This window comes from Gouania willdenowi, chromosome 19 (genome assembly GCF_900634775.1).
Source record: "Gouania willdenowi chromosome 19, fGouWil2.1, whole genome shotgun sequence".
In the NCBI taxonomy this organism is placed as follows: domain Eukaryota; kingdom Metazoa; phylum Chordata; class Actinopteri; order Blenniiformes; family Gobiesocidae; genus Gouania; species Gouania willdenowi.
In genome coordinates this window covers 8,637,563-8,655,724 of record NC_041062.1, presented here as the reverse complement: position 1 = coordinate 8,655,724, position 18,162 = coordinate 8,637,563, and the positions used below count along the sequence as shown (strand labels likewise).

At 39.9% G+C, this 18,162-nt stretch overlaps 2 protein-coding genes across 2 annotated transcripts; one reads left to right on the top strand and one right to left on the bottom strand.

The window, feature by feature from the left end:
- Positions 1 to 3,317: 3,317 nt before the first annotated feature.
- LOC114481484 (uncharacterized) lies at positions 3,318 to 6,162 on the top strand. Its single transcript, XM_028476354.1, has 2 exons — positions 3,318 to 3,372; positions 4,961 to 6,162. The coding sequence occupies exon 2, from the start codon at positions 5,016 to 5,018 to the stop codon at positions 5,964 to 5,966; it is 951 nt and encodes a 316-aa protein (XP_028332155.1). The 5' UTR covers positions 3,318 to 3,372; positions 4,961 to 5,015; the 3' UTR covers positions 5,967 to 6,162.
- A 2,196-nt stretch (positions 6,163 to 8,358) lies between these two features.
- LOC114481817 (zinc finger protein 2-like) lies at positions 8,359 to 18,142 on the bottom strand. The gene is made up of 5 exons (XM_028476857.1): positions 17,811 to 18,142; positions 13,034 to 14,006; positions 11,432 to 11,520; positions 9,856 to 9,933; positions 8,359 to 9,489 (listed from the first exon to the last, which is right to left on the bottom strand). The coding sequence occupies exons 1-5, from the start codon at positions 17,887 to 17,889 to the stop codon at positions 8,513 to 8,515; spliced, it is 2,196 nt and encodes a 731-aa protein (XP_028332658.1). The 5' UTR covers positions 17,890 to 18,142; the 3' UTR covers positions 8,359 to 8,512.
- Between the last annotated feature and the right edge of the window lie 20 nt (positions 18,143 to 18,162).

Below are 18,162 nucleotides of genomic sequence, written 5' to 3'. Positions count from 1 at the left end.
GCATAAAAATGGGAAAAAAAGTTCAAACGCCAAAAAATGGAGGAAAGGCTAAAGTAAGGCAAAAATTGTGCAAAAAACTTAAAAATGGCAAAAATCTCAAAAAAAAAATTTGATAGCCAAAAAATGGAGGTAAGGCTATATAGTAAGGCATAAAAATGGGCAAAAAAGTTCAAACGCCAAAAATTGGAGGAAAAGCTAAAGTAAGGCAAAAATTGGGCGAAAAAATTTCAAATGGCAAAAAAGGAAGGTAAGGCTATAGTAAGGCAAAAATTGTGTAAAAAACTTTAAAACGGCAAAATTCTCAAAAAAAAATTCGATAGCCAAAAAATGGAGGTAAGGCTATAGTAAGGCATAAAAAGGGCAAAAACATTTCTGATACCAAAAAATGGAAGTAAGGTTAAAGTAAGGCAAAAAGTGCGTGAAAAATATTAAAATGGCAAAAAATGAAGGAAAGGCTATAGTATGGCATAAAAATGGGCAAAAAATTTCAAATGCCAAAAAATGGAGGTAAGGCTATAGTAAGGCATGAAAAGGGTGAAAAAATATTGGACCCCCAAAAATGAAGGTAAGGCTATAGTAAGGCATAAAAATGGGCAAAAAAGTTCAAACGCCAAAAAATTGAGGAAAGGGTAAAGTAAGGCAAAAATTGGGAAAAAATTTCAAATGGCAAAAAAGGAAGGTAAGGCTATAGTAAGGCATTAAAAATCTCAAAAAAAATTTCACTGCCAAAAAATGGAGGTAAGGCTATAGTAAGGCATAAAAAGGACAAAAAAATATTGGACCCCCAAAAATGAAGGAAAGGCTATAGCAAGGCATAAAAATGGCGAAAACATTTCTGATACCGAAAAATGGAAGTAAGGTTAAAGTAAGGCAAAAAGTGGGGCGAAAAATATTAAAATGGCAAAAAAGGAAGGTAAGGCTATAGTAAGGCATGAAAAATCTCAAAAATATTTTGAATGCCAAAAAATGGAGGTAAGGCTATAGTAAGGCATAAAAGGGGCGTGGAAAAATATTGGATGCCAAAAAATGTAGGAAAGGCAAAAGTAAGGCATAAAAATGGCGAAAACATTTCTGATACCAAAAAATGGAAGTAAGGTTAAAGTAAGGCAAAAAGTCGGCAAAAAAATTTAAAACGACAATAAAGGAAGGTAAGGCTATAGTAAGGCATAAAAATGTTCCAAAAAATGGAGGTAAGGCTATATAGTAAGGCATAAAAGGTGGCAAAAAAATATTGGACGCCAAAAAATGCAGGAAAGGCTAAAATAAGGCAACAAAATTGGGCGAAAAAGTTCAAAAGCCAAAAAATGGAGGAAAGGCTAAAGTAAGGCATAAAAAATCTCCAAAAATCACATAAAAATGTGATTTTTTGGCGTTGAACTTTTTCGGCCATTTTTAATCCTTACAATTGCTTTTCCTCAGTTTTTTGGCGTTTAAAATTTTTCACCCATTTTTATGCTTAATATAGCTTTACTTCCTTTTTTGGGCGTCCGATATTTTTCACTGTTTTTTATATTTTACTTTAGCCTTACCTTTATTTTTTGCCGTTTGACATTTTTTCACCATTTTTGTTGCCTTACTTTAGCCTTACCTCCATTTTTTGGTATCAGAAATTTTTTCGCCCTTTTTTATGCCTTACTAGCCTTACCTCCGTTTTGTGAGGTTTGAAAATTTTCACAGATTTTTTAAGCCTTACTACGGTCTTACTTCCATTTTTAGGCATGCAACATTTTTTCGCCCTGTTTATGCCTTATCTTCATTTTTTTGGCGTTAAAATTTTTTTGCCCATTGTTCCGCTTTACTATAGCCTTTCAACCCTTTTCTGGCATTTTATTTTTTTTAGATTTGTTTTGTCTTTCTGTAGCCTTACCTCTGTTGTTAAAAGTTTTAATTTTTTTGCCATTTTTTATGCCTTACCTCCATTTTTTGGCGTTTAAATAATTTTCTAAATTTTTTATGCATTATAGCCTTACCTCCGTTTATTATCATTGGGAAGTTTTAGAGATTTTTTATGCCTTACCTCTGTTTTTGGGGGCTAGACTTTTTTTTCCCCCTTTTTATGCCTTCCCTCTATTTTGGCGTCTCAAATGTTTTCGAGGTTTTTTATGCCTTACTATAAGCCGTACCTCCGTTTTTTGAAATTTTTTGCCCCTTGTTATGCCTTACTATAGCTTTTCAACCATTTTATGACATTTGAATTCTTTTTTTTTTTAATTTGTAATGCCTTTCTATAGCCTTACCCCTGTTGTTTTAAGTTTTAAAATTTTTCTTCATTTTTTATACCACACCTACATTTTTTGGCATTTACTGTAAAATATTATCCAGATTACTATAGCCTTACCTTCGTTTATTGTTGTTGGGAAGAGATTTTTTATGACTTACCTCCCTTTTTGGTCTTAGAAACGTTTTCGCCTTTTTTGTGCCTAATACCTTTGTTTATTGGTGCTTGAAATTTTCAAGATTTTTTAAGCCTTACCTCCATTTTTGGACATTTAAATTTTTTCATTCTTACTGTAGCCTTTTAACCATTTTTGGTGTTTGATTTTTGTTCTAGATTTTTTATGCATTACTATATCCTTACCTCCGTTTATTGTCGTTGGGAAATTTTAGAGGTTTTTTATGCCTTACCTCTGTTTATTGGTGTTTGAAATTTTTGAGATTTTTTATGCTTTACCACTGTTTTTGGCCCTATGTTTCCCCCTTTTTTTTTTGCCTTACCTCCGTTTTTTAGCGTTTGAAATTTTGTGGCCTTTTTTATGCCTTACTGTAGCCTTTTCACCTTTTTTGGTGTTTGAAATTTTTTCTAGATTTTTTATGCATTACTATAGCCTTATCTCCATTTAATGTCATTGGAAATGTTTAGAGATTCTTTATTCCTTACCTCTGTTTATAGGTGTTTTAAATTTTTTAAATTTTAATGCCTTACTATAGCATTATCTCCATTTATTGGCGTCCAACATTTTTACACCCTACTTTATGCCTTACTTTTTGGATATCGTCAGTTGGTATTCTGTTCGTTAGTATTTTGTTTTGCTATTTGGTTTATTGACATTTGGTTTTTTGTCCTTTGAGATATTGTTATTTGGTATTTTGTCCGCTGGTATTTTGTCCACTACAAGGAAAGACAGAGGGGAGGAGAAGTAAACCAATAAAGAATGTCACGGAACGACAATATCAAGGACTGGAATGAGCTGTAAACAGGTAGTGAGATCAGCCCAGGAAAGAAAACAATACAATTTTGTTCATTGGTATTTTGTCTTGTCTGTCAGCACCTGCTGCAACCTGCCTTCCTGTCTCTGTTGCACTTCCTCATTCTTTCTCCTACTCTTGTGATTTGCATGCTGACGTCAGTTGATGGTGGATCACAGCACACAGGTGAGAGTTAAACACTCCTTAAATAATTCCTAAACCAAAAAAGACCTTTTCTAAGTAACTCAGACTTTGTGACACTGTTTTCATGTGATCATTGATTATTTATTAAACCTGAATTTATCAGTGAGATACAGACAGACTGAATGTGGTGAACAGAAACAGGAAACACATCCACAGAGTGAGAAATGGCTGCGTTTACGTTCTGACACAAGAAAAGAACGAGAACAATTCATTCAACAACCAACAATAAAGTTGATCTTTTAATACAAATAATACAAATCTTGATTTGGGCATCAATAATTAGGAAAGCCTCTTCCTGCAAACAAACTAAGCATGGCAACATGTGGCCCGAGGACCACATGTTGCGACCCTTGATCAAATTTTGTGTGGCCACCAAACTAAACGCACAAAACAACAACAAAAATACACAAAATAAAATATTTTTGAAGAATACTCATTTGGTACATACATAATAATATAATAATGCAAAGTAGAAAAAACATATTTAGCACAAAAAGATTTCACTACATGTGAGCAGGTGTGAGGAAAAAAAACTACAAAAACCACAATTAAAATAATATCAATAATAAAGAATAAATACATATTTATTTATTTTAAAATACACAAAGCTTTTGAGATTGAGAGAATTCATCGATAATGTTTTCTGGGTTTCTACATTTAACATTCCATACTTTTTCCAGAATTTCTGACATTTTAGTAAGATGTGTATCATTACATAATTAATCGTGTTTTCATTGTTCTAAGTATTCATGCCATAATGTCACCTAATCATTTCTAGATTAGCGCTAGGTAATGTAGCTCTTACAGATTTCAACAGCTCGCTGTCCATCGACGCAGCAGTGAAACCTGACACCTGGGCGGCGCTTAGAATGGGTTTGAGGAGGATCAGAGAAGAGGGCGGGGCATTCAGCTTCAATTCAATGGCACGTAGACGACTGTGCTCTCAAACAAACACTCTAGGTGCGCTAGAAAGCTTAAGTCTTTGCTTTCAAAGCCACAATGATTCTCAATCCATTTTATTATCTAGAGCACAAATGTCACAATCAAGGCCCGTGGGCCAAGTTCGGCCCGCGAGATCGTCTAGTCCGGCCTGCAGATTTTGTTTAAAGAAGAAATTACAGCAAAAACAGGACCTTTTTGTATATTACCATATAAGCAGTAGTTAAAATACGATGTGTGTTGCAGTACTACATTATCTACAGTGATATTAAATCGCAATTATTTTTAAAAAGCTGGAAAATTCTTGCAAATTATTCCACATAATTCTGGAAAATTACATTGCAAATTTCGGGAAAATTAGTCTGGCCCACTTGAGGTCAAACTGGATCGTATATGGCCCCTGAACTAAAATAAGGTTGGCTGACTGATCTAGAGATTTATAATTTTGAGTTTTAGAAGATAGAACAGTAGTAATTAGTCTTGAAAACATGAATATTGTTTCCATGCATTAGTTTCCATCTTGAAATTCATGGAATACCATTCCACACGTGTGGGAATATATTGAAGGTACCGGAGGAGGAGTGGCAGCTTTACTAAGGCCAACATTTAATGATGTGTGTTTAATTTTCAGGCTGACGTTAGAGACGCTGAAGACCTGGATAAACCTATAGGATTCTTCTTGGACCATGGACGTGTTGTTAAGGAATTTACGCCCTGCAGAGCTCAACGTCACACTCGTATCAAGTCTGTCTAGCTTTGTAAAACTCTACGATCGCAGCAAAGGTGCTCTCCTGCTTGCCGTGCAGCGTTTGGAATCATCAAGCCGCGATAGCCAACCTTGTAGTGAAGGCGCGGGACTGCTGAGCATGTTAGCGGGAGCCATCGGCGCGGTGGTCGGAGCACTAGCTGGAGGAGCGTTTGGCGCGTTGGGCGGAATCGCCGCGGCCACATACACTCGCTTGTTCAGACACGTCAACGCGGTCGGGGCGTCCCTCGGATTGTTTGGAGGCGTGTTGGGCGGAGTCGTTGGAGGCGTGTTTTCAGGCGTGGTTGGGTGTGCGGTGGAGGTTGCGGCTGCAGGATCAGGCCGTCCAATCAACGGCATGGTTAGCAGGGTGTTGTTTTTCACCCTGGGCTGTTCCACCGCAGGAGCGCTAGGGAGTATTTTCGGGGGCTCGGTCGGTGCGGCAGGCGGCGCCATTGGAGGCGGGTTTGGTGCACTGTGCGCGAGAATCTCTGCAGTGTACATTGCCGCCGGGACGATGGACTACTCGCCACGGTCGAGGAATTCAGAGCCACAGGTGGAAGTGGCGACGATGGAAGAGCTGAGCGCCACTATCAGAGCCCTGAAACGGGAAGTAGAAACGCTGCAGAGGATCTGTGGTGAGATGGAGACGAAGGGCATGAGGAAGGTCGCGCTGCAAACCAAAAAAACTCTGCGCGCCGCGAGCGCGATGGAGCAGACTTTGATGGACTGTCAGAGCAGCGCCTCCTTCTGGAGAGGAGGAGTCAAGGAGTGCAGAGCCATGCTGAAGGAACTGGAGAAGATGAAAACGGTGTCGGAGGAAACGCTGAGACTGAACTTTAAGGTTCAGCAGAAAAAAAACTTCAACCGGTTTTCACACCAACAACTTTAGCTCTGTGTTCGCAAACTGCATGTTTCGGCTTCTATTTACCAAATGTTTGACTTCACAAAGTCAAGGGTGTTTCTGGCTATAGCAAACTATGACATTACAGGGGACCTCATGGATCACTAGGGGGCCTGAACGCTCAGTCTGTGGTGAATGACATGTACCGAACTTTACCATTAATAAACAGGCAATGGGAATAAAATAATATGCTACATTTTCAATTATTCAGAGAACCTCTTTCAGGAAAATTACTTTGATCTCCTGACATGTCAACGGTCAACTGCCAGTTTTCCTCAGATACATCTGCTGATCCCTTTGATGTGTCTTTATGAGTTCTTTCTTAATGTAATTTAAAAAGTAGGAACAACTAGTTTAAACTGGCAAATAATGGGCATGACAAATAAGCATGGAATATGGGGAAAAGAGGTTAAAAGTGACAATAATGGGTCAACATATGTGACATTAGGTGGAAAAGTGATGGTAAGGGTTTATAAGTGCTGAAAATGTGGAAACAAATGTGCAGAAAAGGCACTGAAATTTAATGGAGGAATGAGAGTAATGTAGCAAAAATGCATTAAAATATGACAAGAAAAGTAATGAAAATAGGTTAAAATATGGCAAGTTTGGTGTCGTTGCAGAAAAAGGGTAAAAATAAGCAAAAATTGGGTCAAACTGTGAAAAAAAAATATTCTTAGTTTCTTGCAGGCATCTGGCAACCCAATCCCATTGTCTCAACCCCAAATGGGGTCCTGACCCCAAGGTTGAAAGCCCCTTTTCTAAAGGGCCGGATATGGACCCTAGGCCTTAGGTTTTAATGTTAAATAGGGCCCTTTTGCAGGCTCTCCAAGGAATTCAATAAGGTTTTTTTTAATTAGAGTTTTATAAATGTTACATTATTTATGTATTTATATGTTTCATTAAAAAAATAAATTCTATCCATTATGGCGTACACTGGCTCAGGTTATTTGACTCCAGTCCATAACACGCTGCCTTTTATTAAAGATAAAATAAAAAAAATAAACATCTGTGATGTTCACCTCATCCTTTCAAACCCTCAGGGCTCCAACATCAAACATGGGGAAGGGGGAGCAGCAGAAACCCTGCAGAGCTACTGCAGTAATTGTCGAGGTGTGAGCTGCTCTCAGGAGGGAGAACGTAGACGTGCTCTTTGAACTTGTCACGGATCAATTAATGATCGGTTAGTTAGAAGCAGAGGTCAGGATGGGATGGAGGAGAATTGGCTTCAATTAGACAGATTTAATTTCCAAACACATGAATCAATCGTTTGAACATCTGTGCTTTCACTGAGCGCTCTTTGTTAAAACTTATTTACTCTGTTAAAAATAAACATTACATTATTGTACAGCTTCGTGTGATATATTTAAAGCTCAGCACTACGTCTCTATCTGATAATAAATCATTGTCTCTGACAGCTTTAGGAAGGATGTGATAAACCTAGAAGATAGAGATGGTACCTTTCACATTTGAACAGATAATCAGAACCTGTGAATCAGTATCGGTACTCAACGATACCAAGTTTTGGTACTTTTGTGTGGTAATAAATGGTCAATAATAAAATCTTTAAAGTCTGTGTAAAGCAAATAGTCAGTTAGAGGTGCTGAAACCACGCCCACGCAAAGGAAGAGCGCCGCCTCCGTGTATTAATCCTAACCCTAATGGAAAGAACAGTGTGAAAGACCAAAAGACTTAGGAAAAATCCAAAAATGTTTGCTTGAATTGGGTCAAACAAGGTGTTGTCAGCGGAAAGGTATTCTCCGCCCAAGTCTGAATATGTGCATTCCTCCCAGTTAGTCAGAACTGCACCCACTAGAGGCAAAAAACTAAATCACGGTGCAAAAAAACTGCAAATTTCATTGAAAATGTGGAACCAGCAGACCCGGTTTATTCCCCAGAGTCCAAATATGTGGTTTGTTTTCGGCTAGGGATCGAATTGCGCCCGCTGGATGCCGCAGAGGTTTGGTGTGCCTGAGCAGCAGGGTTGGGTTTATGCTAATGATGGCTCCGTTACGTAACGCAGCTATGATTTCTGACCCAACACTAATAGAAGAAAACCAAGGCATGCATTGCATGATGAAACCCCAACTTAAACATTCTGGATCTATGCATTGCACACTCGTTAAAATAAATAACACTGAGAATTACTTGCACTGAATTAAAAAACATTCTTGAAAAATACATTGAGTTTGAATTACAGTAACTTAATCAAACAGCAACACCACATTAAATTGCATAGTATTGTTAGGTAAAATATTCTTGGTACGGAAACGTAGAGCTGCCACAGATATATTTTGGATAACCATATTGTATAGCCCTGTAGCTGGTGCCTCGAGCTCTGCAGACACATACTATTGGGCAACACAGAGGAAAACAAGTCTGATTGAAACTCCTGACTCAGCATTTATTTTCTTATTCTAAGAGGAAATAAAAGCACAATGATGAGTTCTTTTTCATGATTTTTTTCTTTTTAAGTGTATTTCTTTATGAAAGGTGGATTATTACAGATCAGTCATTTTAAAACCGCGCGTGGACTTTCACGTGTGGACTTTCATGTGTCCGTTTAGGTTTGACTTTCGGCTGAAGCCTCGTTGACAAACATCGCAGCTGAACGATTTCTCTCCCGTGTGGACCCTCATGTGTACACTTAGCGTAGTCTTCTGAGTGAACCTTTTGCCGCACACCTCGCAACCGAACGGTTTCTCCCCCGTGTGGATTCTCACGTGTTTCTTCAGAATCGCCTTGTGAGCAAAGTTCAGGCAACAGAATTCACAGCTGAAAGGTTTTTCTCCCGTGTGTCCAACCATGTGACCCTGCAGCGTGGACTTTAAGCTGAAACGTTTCTGACAAACATCACACCTGAACGGTTTCTCCCCGCTGTGCACTCTCACGTGCGCCTTCAGGACCGATTTGTGGGAAAAACTCAGACCACAGACGTGACAACGGAACGGTTTCTCTCCCGTATGAACTCTCATGTGCCTCATGAGGTTTGGCTTTTGAGTAAAGCTTTGATGACACACGTCACAACTGTACGGTTTCTCTCCTGTGTGAACTCTCACGTGTAATTTCAGAGGCGTCCTGCGACTGAAACCTTTCCCACAAACACCACAACTAAAGGGTTTACCCGTACCTTTAGGTTTATGGTGGATTTTTCCAACGTCACAGTCCGACAGAGGTTTCTGCCAGTTTCCTTCTTTACCATCCTCATCCTCACTCTCATCATTACTACCTTCAGTTTTAATGGACTCTGCTGTCTCTCCATAAGTAGCAGGTAAAATACCATTCCTCGCTCCTTCTCCATCACTTTGTCTCCTCATCACTTCAGCTGAGATGAGGCTCAAATGCTCTGCTTTGAGGTCCTCACTTTGTCTCCAGTGTAGCTTCTTCTTCTCATCGTCACTCCTCACTGGTCCCGACTGTTCTCGCTCCTCACTTTCCCAGTGTTCCTCCTCTTCCTCCTTAATGCGGACACTCTGTGTGCCCTGTCCACCTGTCGCTGCCCCCTGCTGGTGATCTGAAGGTATCACAGAGGAAAATAATACACAATTCAACAACATTTAAACTGAGGGTATAAACTCAAACTAAGTTTGTTGAAAAACATGTGGTGAATTTAGCTATGATATATTAAAACTTTCATTTTTTTTTTTCTTTCTGTAACATTTTTGCTGTTTAATAAAATAAAACTCAAGATTTTAAGATTTTAAGGCCTGTAAATGTTGCCTTTTAATAAGAATTTTGTTCTGCACACTTGGATCAATGTAAGCTTGGGAAAATGTGTATATTTTCCCAAGCTTTCGGTCAGGGGACCTTCATCAGGGTAACAAACAGCATGGTCACAATGAACAGGTTTACAGTATATATTACAGGCAATCAGACACACCTTTGCTATGCCACTCCTGATCACATGGGAGATGTAGTTCAGAAGTAGGAGGTTGTAGTCCTGACAGCACAGCAATCACTAAAGTAAAAAAGGAAGCATAATTGATATCCATCAGAATATATACATAAAGACAACTAAACTAGAGAGAAGACTAATTATAAATACAAATAAACAGGATGCAAATAGAAGTGATTTTCCATCTAACTCTTTCCTCTTCATCAGCTATAAAATATATTGCTTGACTTTCAGGGTTCAGCGCGTCACCCCTCCTACTAGAGGAGGATCATTGTATTTATCCTTTGCTCTTTTCTTTATTGAATTAATTTCTATACAATCCACTCTCAGCGTGGACTTCATCAATGCAGAGCAACTGTTGTGGGTCTAAATCAGGGGACAGCTGAAAGGGAGGAAGGAGTTAAATGGAAAATCACTGTTACAGAGCTCTGCTTATCAGAGCTTTGGTATGAGACCTTGAGCGGACTGGTTTTTACTGCCACTGTGATTCCGGACCAATCTGTCTGACTCTGTACTGTGGATAATCTAATCTAACATGACTCAGCAAGGGAGCAACGTCTCTGTTCAAAGCACAATGATATATTGCAGTCATCGTGTATAAACACATGACAAATTGTACACATGAACACACATTTGATGATATGATGATTCATATAATTATTGCCATAACAGGTGATTCTACTTCTGATGTACATGTATTTTGTTGAAATATTTTTTTTTTGGTACTAATAACAGAACTTTGAAGATTACAACGTTCACATTCCTTGCAAAAAATAAACAATTACACATTTAACAGTAATAAATGCAAGTGTATCAGGATAAACACAATTTCCATGCAACAACCTGATGATTCTGGTGATTGTTTACATTTTTAAATCAATTCAAAAGTCTAATTTAAACACATTTAAACCAATTTTGATATCAATTTAATAAACTGACTCTAGGTAGTAAGTAGTAGCACAATTACAGGCTAAAATAACAGACGTCCCTCATTGTTTTCTGGTGACAATAAATATATCCTGAAGGTAACAATTGCTGATTCTCATTAATGCAGATTCACATCATCACATAGTAACACGTTTTTTTAGTTTTTGTACTTTAAAAAGATAGTCTGATATATTTGAAACTGTTTATTTATTCATTTTTTAGATTCAGTTTTGAACTTGAAACGTTCATGCCAAGTTCAAAGTCAAATAGTTCTAAATGTATTCATTTAATAGATCAATAAATAAATTATAAAGTTTTTCTGTCGTCATTCCTTTTCAAAATAAAACGCATAGCGGCACATACTGTAGCATTAAAAACTAACGGTCTAATCTAAATGTATCAGTTGAAATGTTGATCAAATTCTACATTAAAAGTCCTATTTAATAACAAATAAGAGATAATTAAAAAATATTTTAATTTAAAGCAGCACATAGCTAAATAACATCAGGCAACAGTGAAAAACACCAGCATGTAGCATAACATTTAGCCGATGACTCGTCATGAAAATGCTCATGCCTAATGTCTACTGAGCTGTGAAAGGTTTGGAGGTTTCACTTGTAAAGATGGAACTTGCCTTCAGAGGAAGAGTTTAAACACAGTCTGTGGCTTTGTGGTGCGTTCATGTCTCCGTCTTCGTCCCTTTGTCTCTTCATAGAGGAAACACTTCACAGATAACGGACAAATACTTCAAAAAGAGCATCAAACACGTTCCCGTCCAAGTGGTTTGTTTATGATCTGATGACGGACGAACAACAGCGATACTAAATACAGACGTCATGTTTTATACTGCAGTTAGCGGCTGCTTTTTCTTCTTCGTTGGATTAAAACCAACATCTAGGCTCACTGCCCCCCTCTATCGGCAGCACAAATAATACTTAGCACTTTTATTAACTAACTTCCAACATATTTGGACACATTTCCTCGTAATTCTACTTAAAATCATGTCTTTATCAGCACCCAGAGGAGTTTAGCACCAAGTGTTTGAACAGAATCTAAAACACTTATCAAACTCAAGGCACGAGGGCCAAATCCGGCTCTTCAGAGCATCACATTCTCTAAAAACGTACCAAGTTACAGAAAAAAATTTAAAAAAAATGCAAAAAAACGCATATAAAAGTAGCAAAAAATATATGAAATGAAAAATAAGAACGTACAAAAATACAGAAAACGACTACCAAAATAAAATAAAGAAAACAATAAATATACAAAACAACTTCAACATCAAACAACAGAAATACAAACAAAACCATGTGCCTGGTTGTTGTGTTTAGGTACTACACGGGAAGTTACCCACTCTTCCACTCCTTGACAGTCACAAGGATGCGTTTAGGTACTGAAACATGGTACCGAAGGAAATAGGTCGGTTCTTAAAAAAGTACCCATCCCTAATAGAAGAAAACCAAGGCATGCATTGCATGATGAAACCCCAACTTAAACATTCTGGATCGATGCATTGCGCACTCGTTAAAATAAATAACACTGAGAATTACTTGCACCAAATTAAAAAAACATTTTTTAAAAATACATAGAGTTTGAATTACAGTAACTTAATCAAACAGCAACACCACATTAAATTGCATAGTATTGTTAAGTAAAATATTCTTGGTACGGAAAAACGTAGAGCTGCCACAGATATTTTGGATCACCATATTGTATAGCCCTGTAGCTGGTGCCTCTAGCTCTGCAGACACATACTATTGGGCAACACAGAGGAAAACAAGTCTGATTGAAACTCCTGACTCAGCATTTATTTTCTTATTCTAAGAGGAAATAAATGGTAAATGGACTTGTTTTATATAGCGCTTTATCACCACACTGAAGCAGTCTCAAAGCGCTTTACATATCAGCTCATTCACCCAATCACTCTCACATTCACACACCAGTGGGACAGGACTGCCATGCAAGGCGCTAGTCGACCACTGGGAGTAATTTAGGGTTCAGTGTCTTGCCCAAGGACACTTCGACACATAGTCAGGTACTGGGATCGAACCCACAACCTCTCGATCACTAGACGACCCTCGACCACCTCGTGGCTCAGGTGGTAGAGCCACGGTCGCCAAGCACAATGGTCCTGGTTTTAGTTCTTTTTCATGATTTTTTTCTTTTTAAGTGTATTTATTTATGAAAGGTGAATTATTACAGATCAGTCATTTTAAAACCGCGCGTGGACCTTCACGCGTGGACCTTCATGTGTCCGTTTAGGTTTGACTTTTGGCTGAAGCGTCGTTGACAAACATCGCAGCTGAACGGTTTCTCTCCCGTGTGGATCCTCATGTGTACACTTAGCGTAGTCTTCTGAGTGAACCTTTTGCCGCACACCTCGCAACCGAACGGTTTTTCCCCCGTGTGGATTCTCACGTGTTTGTTCAGAATCGCCTTGTGAGCAAAGTTCAGGCAACAGAATTCACAGCTGAAAGGTTTTTCTCCCGTGTGTCCAACCATGTGAACCTGCAGCGTGGACTTTAAGCTGAAACGTTTCTGACAAATGTCACACCTGAACGGTTTCTCCCCGCTGTGCACTCTCACGTGCGCCTTCAGGACCGACTTGTGGGAAAAACTCAGACTGCAGACGTGACAACGGAACGGTTTCTCTCCCGTATGAACTCTCATGTGCACCATGAGGTTTGACTTTTGAGTAAAGCTTTGATGACACACGTCACAACTGTACGGTTTCTCTCCTGTGTGAACTCTCACGTGTAATTTCAGAGGCGTCCTGCGACTGAAACCTTTCCCACAAACACCACAACTAAAGGGTTTACCCGTACCTTTAGGTTTATGGTGGATTTTTCCAACGTCACAGTCCGACAGAGGTTTCTGCCAGTTTCCTTCTTTACCATCCTCATCCTCACTCTCATCATTACTACCTTCAGTCTTAATGGACTCTGCTGTCTCTCCATAAGTAGCAGGTAAAATACCATTCCTCGCTCCTTCTCCATCACTTTGTCTCCTCATCAGTTCAGCTGAGATGAGGCTCAAATGCTCTGCTTTGAGGTCCTCACTTTGTCTCCAGTGTAGCTTCTTCTTCTCATCGTCACTCCTCACTGGTCCCGACTGTTCTCGCTCCTCACTTTCCCAGAGTTCCTCCTCTTCCTCCTTAATGCGGACACTCTGTGTGCCCTGTCCACCTGTCGCTGCCCCCTGCTGGTGATCTGCAGGTATCACAGAGGAAAATAATACACAATTCACCAACAGCATTTAAACTGAGGGTATAAACTCAAACTAAGATTATTGAAAAAAAATGTGGCGAAATTAGCTATGATATATTAAAACTTTCATTTTTTTTCTCTTTCTGTAACCTTTTTGCTCTTTAATAAAATAAAAGATTTTAAGGCCTGTAAATGTTGCCTTTTAATTCATTCAGTGCCAGCCATTATCAGATTTTCTACCTCCCTCAGTGCCAGCCGTTTTTATGCATTTTGACTGATTTTAAAGACCCACAGAATATTTTCTACTATGACTATCTGAAATCTGACACCAGATTCTGAAAGATTGAAGCCTCTACTTTCATCAAAACAAAAAAAAAAAAAAACATTTGTTTCTGGCTCGTTTTGTTCTTTTGTAATCAGCCATTGAATAGAGCAAGTTTTTCACAAATCTTCAGTTTCAGAGCAAAAAGCTGAGAAAAAAGCCATCCATCCATCCATCCGTCCATCTTCTTCCGCTTTTATCCGGGGTCGGGTCGTGGAGGCAGCAGCCTCAGCAGAGATGCCCAGACCTCCCGATCCACGCACACCTTCAGCCTTTCTGGGGGGACCCCGAGGTGATACCAGGCCAGCTCAGAGACATAGTCCCTCCAGCGTGTCCTGGGCCTTCCACGAGGCCTCTTCCCAGTAGGACATGCCTGAAACACCTCCCGAGGGAGGCGACCAGGAGGCATTCGATACAGATGCCCGAGCCACCTCAGCTGTGTCCTTAAGACGTGAAGGAGCAGCGACTCTACTCCGAACTCCTCCCGAGTGACTAAGCTTCTCACCCTATCACGAAGGGTGCGCCCAGTCACCCTGCAAAGGAAACTCATTTTGGCCGCCTGTATCCGCGATCTTGTCCTTTCGGTCATTACCCAAATCTCATGACCATAGGTGAGGGTAGGAACGTAGATCAATCGGTAAATTGAGAGCTTTGCCCCCTGACTCAGCTCCCTCTTCACCACGACGGTCCGATACAGCGACCGCATCACTGCTGACGCCGCACCAATCCGTCTATCGATCTCACGCTCCATCCGACACTCACTCGTGAACTAGACCCCGAGATACTTGAACTCCTCCACTTGAGGCAAGGACTCTACACCGACCCAGAGAGGGGAAGCCACCTTTTTCCGGTGGAGAACCATGGCCTAAAATTTGGAGGTGCTGATCCTCATCCCGGCCGCTTCACACTCGGCTGCAAACTGCCCCAGTGCACGCTGAAGGTCCCGATTTGATGAAGCCAACAGAACATCATCTGCAAACAGCAGAGATGAAATCCTGAGGTTCCCAAATCGGGCTCCCTCCGGTCCCTGGCTGCATCTAGAAATTCTGTCCATAAAAATAATGAATAGAACCGGTGGCAAAGGGGAGCCCTGGCGGAGACCAACATGCACTGGGAACAGGTCTGACTTACTGCCGGCAATGCGAACCAGGCTCTTGCTGCGGTCATACAGGGAACGGACAGCCCTTAGCAAAGGGCCCCGGACCCCATACTCCCGGAGCACCCCCCACAGGGCACCACGAGGGACACGGTCGAATGCCTTCTCCAGATCCACAAAACACATGTGGACTGGTTGGGCGAACTCCCACGAACCCTCCAGCACCCGATGAAGGGTACAGAGCTGGTCCAGTGTGCCGCGACCGGGATGAAAACCACATTGTTCCTCCTGAATCCGAGGTTCGACTATCGGCTGCGTTCAGCGCGTCACGCCTCCTACTAGAGGAGGATCATTATATTTATCCTTTGCTCTTTTCTTTATTGAATATGTTTCTATACATTCCCGTCTCAGCGTGGACTTCATCAATGCAGAGCAACTGTTGGGGTCTAAATAAGGGGATAGCTGAAAGGGAGGAAGGCGTTAAATGGAAAATCATTCTTACAGAGCTCTGCTTATCAGCGCTTTGGTATGAGACCTTGAGCGGACTGGTTTTTACTGGCACTGTGAATACAGCACAATCTGTCTGTTACGAGTAATCTAATCTAACATGACTCAGCAAGGGAGCAACGTTTCTGTTCAAAAGCACAACGAGCAATGATATCTGTCTTGATGATGTGTGCGTGTGATGTGAATGTGAGTGTGTGTGTGTTTGGCCTTGAGGGTCAGATGCAGCGTATCTGTGTGCGTAGGTGAAAGAATGTGAGTCGGCCATCTAAACCCTGTGAAAGGCATAAAACAAGAATCTTATTAAACGTAGGCACTGTTACAGAGCTCTGTTTATCAGAGCTTTGTTATGAGACCTTCAGCAGAGTCTGATTTTTACTGCCACTGTGAATACAGCACATTCTGTTTGTACTGTGGATAATCTAATCTAACATGACTCAGCAAAGGAGCAACGTCTCTGTTCAAAAGTACAATGACATATTGCAGTCATCGTGTATAAACACATGACAAATTGTACACATGAACACAGATTTGATGATATGATGATTAATATAATAATTGCCATAACAGGTGATTCTACTTCTGATGTTCTGATGTACATGAATTTTGTTGAAATATATATATATATTTTTTTTTGGTACTAATAACAGAACTGGGCGCACGGTGGATTAGTGGTTAGCACGTCCGCCTCACAGCAAGAAGGTCCTGGGTTCAAGCCCTGGGGTGGACTTGGGTCCTTTCTGTGTGGAGTTTGCATGTTCTCCCCGTGCTGCGTGGGTTTCCTCCGGGTACTCCGGCTTCCTCCCACAATCCAAAAACATGACTGTAGGGTTGATTGGAGTCTCTAAATTGCCCATAGGAGTGAATGAGAGAGTGAATGGTTGTCTGTGTCTGTGTTGCCCTATGATGGACTGGTGCCCTGTCCAGGGTGTACCCCCGCCCAGCACCTATGAGCGCCGGAGATATGGGTACCGGCAGACCCCCGCGACCCTGTTAAACGGGAATAAGCGGGTATGAAGATGGATGAATGGATGGATAATAACAGAACTTTGAAGATTACAACGTTCACATTCCTTGCAAAAAAATAAAAATAAACGATTACACGTTTAACAGTAATAAATGCAAATGTATCAGGATAAACACAATCTCCATGCAACAACCTGATGATTCTGGTGATTGTTTACATTTTTAAATCAATTCAAAAGTCTAATTTAAACACATTTAAACCAATTTTGATATCGATTTAATAAACTGACTCTAGGTAGTAAGTAGTAGCACAATTACAGGCTAAAATAACAGACGTCCCTCATTGTTTTCTGGTGACAATAAATATATCCTGAAGGTGACAATCGCTGATTCTCATTAATGCAGATTCACATCATCACATAGTAACACGTTTTTTAGTTTTTGTACTTTAAAAAGATAAAGTCTGACATATTTTAAACTGTTTATTTATTCATTTTCTAGATTCAGTTTTGAACTTGAAACGTTAATGCCGAGTTCAAAGTCAAATAGTTGTAAATGTATTCATTTAATAGATCAAAAAATAAATTAGAATGTTTTTCTGTCGTCATTCCTTTTCAAAATAAAACGCATAGCGGCACATACTGTAGCATTAAAAACTAACGGTCTAATCTAAATGTATCAGCTGAAATGTTGATCAAATTCAACATTAAAAGTCCTATTTAATAACAAATGAGAGATAATTTAAGAATATTTTAATTTAAAGCAGCACATAGTTAAATAACATCAGGCAACAGTGAAGAACACCAGCATGTAGCATAACATTTAGCCGATGACTCGTCATGAAAATGCTCATGCCTAATGTCTACTGAGCTGTGAAAGGTTTGGAGGTTTCACTTTTCTTTGTAAAGATGGAACTTGCCTTCAGAGGAAGAGTTTAAACACAGTCTGTGGCTTTGTGGTGCGTTCATGTCTCCGTCTTCGTCCCTTTGTCTCTTCATAGAGGAAACACTTCACAGATAACGGACAAATACTTCAAAAACAGCATGAAACACATTCCCGTCCAAGTGGTTTGTTTATGATCTGATGACGGACGAACAGCAGCGATACTAAATACAGACGTCATGTTTTATACTGCAGTTAGCGGCTGCTTTTTCTTCTTCGTTGGATTAAAACCAACATCTAGGCTCACTGCCCCCCTCTATCGGCAGCACAAATAATACTTAGCACTTTTATTAACTAACTTCCAACATATTTGGACACATAATTCTACT

Coding starts and splice junctions, on each gene's coding strand:
- LOC114481484 (XM_028476354.1), top strand. CDS start 5,016: ATGGACGTGTTGTTAAGGAATTTACGCCCTGCAGAGCTCAACGTCACA.
- LOC114481817 (XM_028476857.1), bottom strand. CDS start 17,889: ATGAAGAGACAAAGGGACGAAGACGGAGACATGAACGCACCACAAAGC. Junction 14,007..17,810: donor TTTAAACTCTTCCTCTGAAG/GCAAGTTCCATC, acceptor TGATACCTGCAG/ATCACCAGCAGGGGGCAGCG. Junction 9,934..11,431: donor TTTAAACTCTTCCTCTGAAG/GCAAGTTCCATC, acceptor TTTTTACTTTAG/TGATTGCTGTGCTGTCAGGA.